Below are 11,179 nucleotides of genomic sequence, written 5' to 3'. Positions count from 1 at the left end.
TTATACTTGTGTTTTTGGGAGCACTTCACAGGAAAGAAAGGTGGGTGCTTATCTCGGGGGACTGTTTGAGATTAATTCCAGCTGGGAATGAAAACAATTCCCAGAGTTGCAATAAAATAGGTTTTGTTTTTAAAACATATTTGTGAATAATTACGGTTTACAAAGCCTGGGTCAGACCACTTATGTTCCAAAATGCAAGCCCTCTGCCTTACCTAAGCATTTGACCGTGCCAAGCGCGAAGGCCGAGGCAGCTCGTGGTTTGTTCGTTACAAGTGCCAATTCGCCAAAATACTGTCCTCTGGTATAGCGGGCGATTTCCACTGCTTCCTTCCCATTTACGTCCTGTTTGCCCTGGGAATTTTTTTTTTTTAAAAGCACCCAAACATTAATCTCAATAAAGTCAAGCTAACATCCATTTTATTATTTTAATTGATAAATAAATTTCATCAATAAATTAGTACATTATTTATTAATTTATTAATACGTTATTTCTATTCAGTACTGATCTTAACCGAGTCGACTGAAAAACCATTTTAATCCTTCTTGAAGGATGGTACCTTTCTTTTCATTGTTATTCTCACTTCTCCGGATTCAACAATGAAGAAACTGTCAGCCGCGTCTCCCTACAAATAATTGAGAATAACAAAAACATAAAAGACAGTTGTTCAGTAATTCCAGAATTGTTGGGTATTTTTTTTAAAGTAGAAATTTAAAAAAAAAATAATCCCCAAATCCATCAATGCCACTTTTTTCAGCTATGTATTTTTTTCAATCCCACTGGTTTTGCCTCAGAAAATCCTTTATAGTAACAAGTCATCGTGCTTTTAAGTAACTGGAGAGCAACAGAATAATAAATATATCTTGAACAATTAAATAATTACCTGAGCTATTATTTGTTCCCCGTCTTTATATATTTTGGTACCTATCACGTCCACCACTTTCAAACGTTCAGAAACCTTAAACAGAAAACAAAACAGATTTTGTAAATACACACACACACACACACACACACACACACACACATTTTATAATCTCACAAATGTAATGGAAATCGTAATTCTTGCTGTTAAATTCTGTGGTACTCTTAATTTGTTTTGTAGCTGAGCAATGAAATGGATTCCAAAGCTTTGAGTTGTTTTTCCCCCCCTTATTACATTAATTTCAAATTTCGTCCATTTCAGAACCCATGTCGCGATAGATCTCTTTTTACGTAAGTTTCAAATTTCATGCTAAATCCCACTTCGGAACCCACAGATCTTGCCATAGCAACATAACTAAAGACACTATTTAGAAAAATATATAAGACTGGAAAAATTGGAATAGCGCGCTGATATTTTATATTTAGAAATATGAAGGAGAAATGCAGTAAAGTCACAGCAATTTAGTTGAAAAAGAAGGGGACCAATTATTCTTTTTGGTGGAAATTACTCTAAAAGAAATACTTGCATGTTTTTGAAATTAGGAGTGGGAGTTAGCAATTGAAAACAAAACCGTACAAGTTCATAAGAGAAAGGGCAGGCCTTATAATGTTCACAACGGTAGTTTAACGATAGAGACACACATTAAGAAATATTTATGCACCAGAATCAAGACTTATTTATGTCTATAGAGGTAGTCCTCAACTTACAATAGTTCATTTAATTCATATAAATATTTTGCTCAATTATGGTTGTAAGTCGAGAATTACCTGTAGTTAACAACCTCCCGAGATTCCAGGGATACAAGCAGGAATAACTACTCTGGCTCTGTTAGCCCTTGATGATAAAAACAGATATGATTTACACAGGCAAGTTGTTCTTTCACAAACAACATCGCTGAATATACTGTATATAAACATCAGTTATATTATAAAAATCTGTAAATGCACATGACAATTATTGTTTGATATCAAACAGCACATTCTGCACGAAGAGACTGAAATATCTCTAGTGAGCCGCACTTACTTCTAAAGATTTAAGGAAGGGCAACGACTCAATGAAATTTTCATACATTCTTCTCTTTTTCGCATTGTTTTTCACAATGATCCTTCGAAATGTTACTCTGTCCTAAAAAAAAAAATCAAATAAAAAATACATAAATAATAGTTAAAGGGTGTGATATGCACGACAATGCAAGTAGTTTTTTCATGGCAGAGAATGGTATATGCTCTGGTGTGGGTGGTCAAGAACCTGATGTGTATTTGCACAGGGGTAAGCCTAACCATGTTCAGTGGGCTGTTTTAATTCTCAGTTAAGTTGTCAGGCTCCAAAAAACACGATACCTGGGTACTCGTTAACTGAGGGACGATGAGTAACCAAAACGATAAGTACCAAACATATATTTCCCATAAGGCAAGGTTGTCAAACTTGCAGCCTGCAGGCTGGATGCATTATGCGCTGGCTGTTATGCCCTTGGTGAAGACTGACTCTGAGGAAGAGGAGGAACACCCAACAGGGAGTGGACCTGTGGTTCCGGAGGTTGTGGAGGAGGCTGGGGAAGGGCAGAGGCCGACTGACCAGTCAGAGAAAGACCCAGGCCCATCCCCTATCCATCCTAGGGCATGCAGGGAGGAGAGGATCAGGGTAAAACATGGTCTACTCGGGAGGAGAGGGCCATGATCCTCTTCATGGGTTGCAGGTGGGAGATTTGCATAAGAGTGTGGACCTGCGTGCTAACAGACTCTGGAGACAAATTAGTGTTTTATGCCTAAAGAAGGTTTATATTGGTTGGCGTTCTTCCAACGGACTGTCCCTGGTTATCGTCCTGAAATTGGCAATTATCTATTCTGGTCTGTCAAGGAACTTTATTCAATGCAGTTTGTTTTTGGTTTTTGCTTCGTTATCGGCTCTTTGAATTTGAACTGTGTTTCTTTCCTTTGAAATGTTATTTTGAAAATAGTTTACTCCTCCACTGTGGACAATTAAACAGTGAAGCCAAGTTGAAGGCATTACAGGACTTTTAGTTACGTTTTGGGTTTTGTTATATTTCTGAGATACTCTGAGTCATCACATGCGCAGGCCCTGTTTAGCGAAGGGGGGAAAAGTCGTGATACGTCATGTGATGCCACTGTGATGGTGCGAGTTTGACCCCCCTGCTATAAGGAATAATGTTGTGAGTCACAAGGCACTTGGCAATGACAACTAGCTTGTGCATTGAGTACCAAACAAATGATGAGTACCAGGACAAAAGTTTGGCATCAAAATGCGTCGAGTACCAAATTTGATGAGTTTCAAAGCAATCAAGTAACAAGGTACTCCTGTAGAAATTATCTAAGTGTGTTCTTTTATTGATCCTCACCTACAGACAGAATCTTTCCAAACTAAAGCAGACTGCTTGCAGTATAAAGCATAGACTCTGGGAACTGTTAGGGAGGAGTTCTTCTCATCCTCTTTCTCCCAAACAAGCTTATCATGCACATTCTGTGCAATCAGCTCCATGTACAAATAGATTCAAATGGGGGCATCTGCAAGAGTGTCAATCTCCCTCCCCAAAATGGCAACCACAACTTGGGGTTCAAACATCACCCTTTTTAGTGTACTTTTAGGGCAGGGTTTTGACTTCACAGTTGTGGCTGTCATTCTTGATTCTGTGACACACACACATACACACCCATATCTGGGCTCTCCTAGATTCAAATTCTTTTGTAATTTCTCATACTGGTGAAGCTGGCAAAACTCTCCCCTTGTTTTGGAGCAATATTACAGGCATGGATGAGCAGTGCGTTGACCTAGAGTTGGAGCTCTTGCCTCACAATCAGGAGACTGTGAGTTCAATCCAAGGGAGAGGCAGATATTTCTCTCTCTGGGTACACTGGGAATATATCTGCTGAATAGAACTCCGCACTGGTGACAGGAAGAGCATCCGGCCAGTAAACCCTCAGTTCCATTCAGTTGCCCAGACTCCACTCCCGCAAAGGGTTATGGGGTTGTTAAAAAGATGATTCAGAAAATCTTCCACTTGCTTTGAATTGTTTATAGAGACACTGATGACGTTACCTAGTTTGGTAATGAAACGTCCGTGAGAAAACCTCCAAGCTCAGAGAGCCCCAAGGACCCAACAGGAAAGCATAATATCTCACCAAACCCCAAATGGTGCCAGAAGAGGTAGCAATGATAGTAGCCGCTCGGGGTGTGTTGTACATTAAAGCCAATTCGCCAAAACTCCCTCGGTTGTCATAGGTACCAACGCATTTTCCGACACCGTCGCATTTCACGACAATATTGTAGTTCCCCCTAAAAAGCACAAAATGAAACCCGGCTGTGATGGCTAGCATTGGAAAAGGGCAATATTTGCCTCGTTAAAACGTTATTTATTCCACACAAACAAACTTGGAGGGATAAACTCCCCATAAGATTTACCACCTTTGCACCATGCACAAATAGTTAGTCCTCAACTTGCGACTGCAAGTGAGCCCACGCGTGAGGTGTGGCCATGGCCGACACAACTTTGAAAACAGGCCACAAGGAACTCTGGGGAACTCCATTGTAAATTTGAGTGGTTTTGAAGGGCTGGAAATAGCGAAGGTCATGCCCGTTGGAATCTGATTCTGAGGAAGAGGAGGAACAGCAGACAGGGAGTGGGACTGTGGCTTCGGAGGTTGTGGAGAAAACTGGGGAATGACACAGTCCAGCTGGGCATTCAGAGGAAGACCCCCTCTTTATTCTAGGACATGCACGGAGGAACGGATAAGGGAGCAGCGTGAGTTGGGTGGTTTAAGGGGGAGGAAAGGGCCCTGATCCTCTTCATTGGCTGCAGCTGGGAAAACTGTTGAAAAAGGCAAACTACACACAGCAAAGTTGTTGGAAGCAAAGCGAATTATTTTGGTTTGTCAAGTCTTATCTGAGTTCTGGCGTACTCCCAACTCTGTATGTTTCGTTATCTTTTGAAGTCTTCAATTCCTTATCCTGCCCTGTCTTGTTAATTGCTGCAGCATGGTTTGTGTTGGTTTTTATTTATAATTTAGTTGTACTTTGGGTTTGGACAGAATTTCTTCCCTTTAAAAACTGTTCTTGGGAGAGTTTTTTCTCCAGTGGATGATAATTGGACACTGGGGGCCAAATTGGAGGAATTAAAGGGACTTTACCTACTTTTGTGATTTTGTTGCTTTTGTGCCACGTCCCGGGTCATCACACGAGGCTTCTGCCAGTGAAAAGGGAGCTTGCGAGGGCCACATGTGGCCCTCGCAAACTCTGTTTCCACTGGCTGAGGGTTGCAGGAGACCGTGGCAGCCAAAAATGGAGCTCAGGAGCCCGTTTTTGCTGGCAGAGCGCTCGGGCGGCCACAGGCACCCCCGACACAAGTGATGTCATGCTGGCTACACCCACCCTGATCACACCTCCCCCTCCCCACCGAGGTCAAACACAACCCTGATCTGGCCCTCTGTAAAATTGAATTTAACAACCCTGTTACAGACTGGGTGGGCTGTTGGGGGTTCCCAGGGGTTCGGAAGAGCCCCTAGCTAAGATTCTGCAGAGTTTGGAGAACTCCCAAATCCCACTCCTGGGTGGCCCCACCCATCGCTCCCCTCTCCTCCCCACGCGGCCCGTTTTGGATGCAGGTAAGTGCAGGGCGCATGTGGAGACTCGGGGAAGGAGAAAAACAGGCCTCCCGGAAGTTCAGGAAAGCAGAAAACAGGCCCATTTCCAGCTTCCAGAGGGTGCCCGGAATCCAGGGAGGCCATATTCGCCCTCCCAAAGGTTCGAGAAAAACCTCTGGAGCCCGGACAGGGCAAAAACGCCCCCCCCCCCGGTGCAGGAGGCCAAATAGGCCACGCCCACCATGGCCACGCCCACCCAGCAACCGGGCAGAGAACCCATTGCTAAAATTGTTGAAGCCCAGCCCTGGTTGTAGATACTTACTGATCAATTACATAGAAGTTGTCGCCGTCATCTCCTTGGTCAATGACATGCTCTCCTCCTTCCACCAGCTTCTCAAACATGGCGTCCAGGACCTGAGACATCTGTTCCTGTGAATCCATATATCTGATTATTGCAGTCGCCGACCTGGCGAATGAATTCATCCGCTTTTATCTTTCATCAAGAACGCCAAAGGAGGAGGATCCCTTTTGAAGGCCTGCTGCTTCCTAAGATGTTGCTTTGGAAACTGAAGCTCAGGAGTCGTCTTGGGGTTGTCCCATTCCCTTTGCTAGACGGGACCCATAACTCTCTCTCTCTCTCTAGCCCAGAGTTCCCCAACCTTTCTGGGGTTGGCGGTCCAGAGCAGGAAGGGGGGGGGTAGAAAAGAGGGGATGATTTTGTGGGAAGGGCAAGCACACGTGACATGCTCTCAACGTTCACAATGATGCTCACTCGCGTGAGTGAGGATAGGGTAGCCAGCCACTCATGCAGCCGGCGGGCGATTAGCCCACGACCCGGTAGTGGCCTATACAGGAGTGGGCTTCAAAAATTTTAGCAATGGGTTATCCACCCGGTTGCTGCGTGGGTGTGGCCATGGTGGGCGTGGCCAAGTCGGCCACCTGTACTACAGCGGGGAGGAGGGGTGTTTGCCCTCCCTGGGCTCCGGAGGCTTTCCTCGAGCCTCCAGGAGGATGAAAACAGCCTCCCCGGACTCCGGAGGCTCTCTGGAAGTCGGAAACGGGGCCATTTCCGGCCTTCCCGAACTTCCGGGAGGCCCGTTTTTTGCCCTTCCCCGAACCTCCATTTGTGCCCTGCACTTGCCTGCATCCAAAATGGGCCTCATGGGGACTCCTGGGAGGGGAAGGCAGGGGTGTGGTGGGCGGGGCCAGCCAGGAGTGGGACTTGGGGGTTCTTCAAACTGCACAGAATCATAGCTAGGGGCTCACCCGAAGCCCCGCGAAGCCTCCCCCCCAGCAGCCCGTCCCTGAGCCTATGGCTCCAGCCCAAATGCACCTTTTCCCCTCTTCTTAGCAGAATTATGAGATAGAGAATTTTCTACCCGGGCGTTGGCTTAGCCGGTTAACTTTTAAAGAAAATTTGAAAGGGAAAATGAAGAAGCTGCACAGGTTACAAGGTTAAAACACAAATTCAGCCTCTTTAAGTACAGAGAATCCTCGAGTTACAACCACAACAGAGCCCCAAATTTCTGCTGCTAAGTGAAACATTTCTTAAGTGAGTTTTGACCCATATTACGCTTTTTCTTACTGCAGTTGATAAATCAATCACTGCAGTTCTTAAATTAGTAACCCAATTGTTAAGTGAATATGGATTTCCCCATTGACTTTGCTCGTCATACAGTCGCAAAAGGGATTCACGTGACCTGGGACACGGCAACCGTCGCTAATATGAATCAATTGCCAAGCATCTGGGTTTTGATCACGATTGTGGGGATGCTCCACAGGTCGTAACTGTGAAAAACAGTCCTGTCCCATTTTTTTCAGTGCTGTCGTAACTTTGAACGGTCACTAAATGAACTGTTGTAAGTCGAGGATTACCTGTACTGTGTGCACCATTGTTCATATCTCATTTTTTTTGCTTCTCTCATGTCTCATCTGCAACATTGCTGAAAACATTCCAAAATTTCATCACTTAACATAGAAAGATAGAAAGACAGAAAGCAAGCAAGAAAGAAAGATAGGTGGATGGATGGATGGGTAGGTGGGTGAGTGGATGGGCAGATGGACAGGAGGACGGACAGACAGACGGGTAGGTAGGTAGGTAGGTAGATAATAGATAGATATGTAGATAGATAGATATGTAGATAGATAGGTAGGTAGGTAGATAGGTAGATAGATATGATAGATAATAGATAGATAATAAATAGGTAGATAGATAAATAATAGATAATAGCTAGATAGATAGACGATAGATAGATAGATAGATAGATAGATAGATAGATAGATAGATAGATAAGATATATTGATTTTACAGATGCCTATATAGATATATAGATCTATGTCTCTCTATAGATAAGACAGATTGATAAGACAGATAGATAAGACAGACAGACAGAGATCAGAGGTGGTCTTCAGCAGGTTCTGACCAGTTCTGGAGAACCAGTAGCGGAAATTTGGAGTAGTTCGGAGAACTGGTAGTAACCTTCCCTCAGGAGTGGGGAGGGAATGGAGATTTTGCAGTTTCCTTCCCCTACCATGCCCACCAAGCCACACCCACCAAGCCATGCCCTCAGAACCGGCAGTAAAAATTGGATGGATGGATGGATGGACACCGACAGATTTTACAGATGCCTATAGAGATATAGAGATATAGGTATGTCTGTCTGTCTGTCTCTCTCTCTCTAGAGAGAGGGGGAGAGAGAGAGAGAGAGAGAGAGAGAGAGAAACAGACAGACAGACAGACATAGTTATAGATAGCGTCACTGCATAAAAAGTCATTCTTACCTGGTCTAAGTTCTTAAACAGGAGAATGTCTTTGCAAGCTTCCTGCAGCCTGTTTCTTTGATCATCTGTTTTGGGGTGAATAACCTGGAAGAAATCATTATATGTTAAGGTTTCCTTGAGACCACTTTTGGCAGAAGTTGACTTCCAAAGGACCAGGCATAATCCAAATGAATACAGATGTGTTTTTACATTTTTGTGAACAAAATGAGAAAGATTTTTAAATCTCATTATTACAAATATGAAGAACCCGAATGAAAATAATATGCCAATCTTAAATTTCCCAATGTTTAAAGAAAAGTTTCAATCAAAGTAATAGGGAGAATATTTTAATCATGCATTGCATTTTACAAATGCCTATAGTTATAAATATAGATACACAAATATAGTGTATGTGAGTGTGTTTAAAAAAAAAACTTTTTACACTATTTTTTCAGGAACATATTTTTCTGAAAGATATTTTATTTCCTGGGTGTACATACCCTCAATTCAGTATCATCTTCTTCTTCATCGGGATTATACGCTTCTGCACACACTAAAAATGAAAATAAAAATGCAAGTTCATTCATAAAAGGCTAATTGATTTTCACCTTTTTGCTTTTGAGAGACAACTAATATAATATTGCCTGCTGGTGTTTGCTTAGCTTTTGCTTTTATAATGTGGTTTGATGAGTATCCTAAAAGGAGGGTGCATGATTGATTGAAATAAATAAATGAAATAATTTGAAAATAATTCTACACACTTTCCAGATGTCAAAGTTAATAGCAGTGGCTTTAGAAGACTAACTTTGACATCTGATGGCTTCGCATCCAGTCACGTATCGAAGAATTCTACCATGTGTTGCACCAACACATTCATAGCTCTTTAACTACACAACATATCCTGCCTAACATCTCTCCTTAAGGTTGATAACTGGAAAGCTGGGCCCCATTCTCTGAAGGAAGAGTTTCTCCGTATTCTCAATCTAAATTCATCCACTCTGTATATCCAGAAATACCCTTCCCTTCCTTTTCTCAATGGCTTTTGGTCTGTCAATTATCTCTATCTATCTAGTATCTCTCTCTCCACAACCCTCTCTATCGCCTCAACTTTCTACCTATCATCTAAATCTTAATTATCCTACCTACCTAGCTACCTACCTATCTGTCTGTTTGTCAATCATCTGTCTACCTATCATCTCTATCTGTGTCTATCTTATCTATCAATCAATCAATCTATATTTAGCTATCATCTGTCATTATCATCTAACTAATCTATCTACTTACCATCCATCCATCATCTATGTCTAACTCTATGTCTGTCTATATCTATCTATCTATCTATCTATCTATCTATCTATCTATCATCTATCTATCTCTATTGTCTGTCTATTTCTATCTTCTGTCTATCTCCATCTTCTATCTATCTCTTATCTTCCATCTATGTCTACCTATCTCTATCGTCTGTCTGTCTATCTATCTACCTATCTCTATCTTCTACCTCTATCTTCTATCTGTCTGTCTGTCTATCTATCTCTTTTATCTATCTATCCCTATTGTTTGTCTATTTCTATCTTCTGTCTCTCTATCTCTATCTTCTATCTATTTCTCTATCTTATGTCTATCTCTTATCTTCTGTCTATCTCTCTATCTATCTAAATCTATATCTATATCTATATCTATATCTACCTACCTACCTACCTACCTACCTACCTACCTATCTCTATCGCCTGCTTGCCTGCCTGCCTGCCTACCTATCTACCTGATTTGATTGCTGTCTGCAAGGCAACTCTGGTCCACTTACAAGGTTAAAAGCAACAAAACCATAAAAGGTATGTGTGTTTAATAACAATAAAAATACAACTTATTACTAAAAGATGGAGAGGGTAGGGTGCACAAGAGGGAGGGCCAGAGGGGATCTGTCACCCATCACCTCCAGCAAGACTCCCCCTGGTTGAAGCCCCCAAAATTTCTACCATGCTAGTCCGGTGCTACCATTTCTTGAGAGGGCCACGCTGACTCCCTGTATCCCAAAGCAAATCCAATGAGCATGCTATGGCAATACACAGGATTCTTGAACTGCAACATTGCACCACTTGGAAAGCTTTTAGCATATCCCTTTACGCTGTCTCCTTCTGTCTGCACGCTAAAAGCTTCACAGGTGATTAAAACTATAAGTGGCACTTCAACCCAAGTCTTTTTTTTCTTTTCCCCATTGCTAAACAGCAACCTGCAATCGAGATGGAAAATATAAAATCCATAACGTGTATGCGATAGCAAAAACATCACCTCCTCAGAGATCTCTCTGTGTCTTGCAAACATTCTTGCAAAGGAGAGAGAAAGAGAAAAAGAAAAAGAAGGAGAAGGAGAAGGAGAAAGGGGGAGAGGGAGAGGGAAAAAGAAAGATGGAGGGAGTACAGTGCTTTTCTCGTTAGGTCGATTGGAGGGAGGGAGGGAGGGAGGGAGGGGGAGAAAGAAAGTGAGTGAAAAGAGGAGGAGGGAAAGAGAAGGAGAAAGAAGGAGAAAGGGGGAGGGGGAGAAGGAAAAAGAAAGTTGGAGGGAGGGAGAAAGAGTGAGCGAAAAGGGGGGAGGAAAAGAAAGAGAAGGAGAAAGAGAAGGAGAAGGTGAAAGGGGGAGGGAAAAAGAGAGAAAGATGGGGGGAGGGGAGAGAGTGAGAGAGAAAGAGAGAGAGTGGAAGGAGAAAGAGAGATGGAGGGGGAGAGAGAAAGAGAAGGAGAAGAAGCAGAAAGGTGAAGGGGAGAGGGAAAGAGAAACAGGGAGGGGGGAAGACAGTGAGAGGGGGAGAGGAAGAGAAAGAGAGGGGGAAAGGAGAAAGAGAGATGGAGGGAAGGAGAGAAAGAGAGAAGGAGAAGAAGGAGAAAGAGAAGGTGAAGGGGGAGAAGGAAA

The 11,179-nt window shown here is 42.8% G+C and overlaps 1 protein-coding gene across 3 annotated transcripts in view; it reads right to left on the bottom strand.

The window, feature by feature from the left end:
* Positions 1-11,179, bottom strand: part of PRKAR2B (protein kinase cAMP-dependent type II regulatory subunit beta) — a 64,603-nt gene that overhangs the window by 15,092 nt on the left and 38,332 nt on the right. For all 3 annotated transcript variants that reach the window (XM_087935550.1, XM_087935549.1, XM_026704870.2), the window contains exons 3-10: positions 8,776-8,828; positions 8,297-8,380; positions 5,838-5,944; positions 4,058-4,211; positions 1,944-2,045; positions 882-956; positions 558-623; positions 213-351 (exon numbers count right to left, since the gene is read on the bottom strand). In XM_087935550.1, coding sequence (XP_087791676.1) covers positions 213-351; positions 558-623; positions 882-956; positions 1,944-2,045; positions 4,058-4,211; positions 5,838-5,944; positions 8,297-8,380; positions 8,776-8,828 — 780 coding nt within the window. The remainder of the gene's footprint in view (positions 1-212; positions 352-557; positions 624-881; positions 957-1,943; positions 2,046-4,057; positions 4,212-5,837; positions 5,945-8,296; positions 8,381-8,775; positions 8,829-11,179) is intronic.

Source organism: Pseudonaja textilis, chromosome 5 (genome assembly GCF_049901715.1).
Source record: "Pseudonaja textilis isolate UNSWEBS1 chromosome 5, rPseTex1.2, whole genome shotgun sequence".
NCBI lineage: Eukaryota > Metazoa > Chordata > Lepidosauria > Squamata > Elapidae > Pseudonaja > Pseudonaja textilis.
The sequence above is the reverse complement of the archived record's forward strand: the minus strand, read 5'-3'. Positions and strand labels throughout refer to the sequence as shown.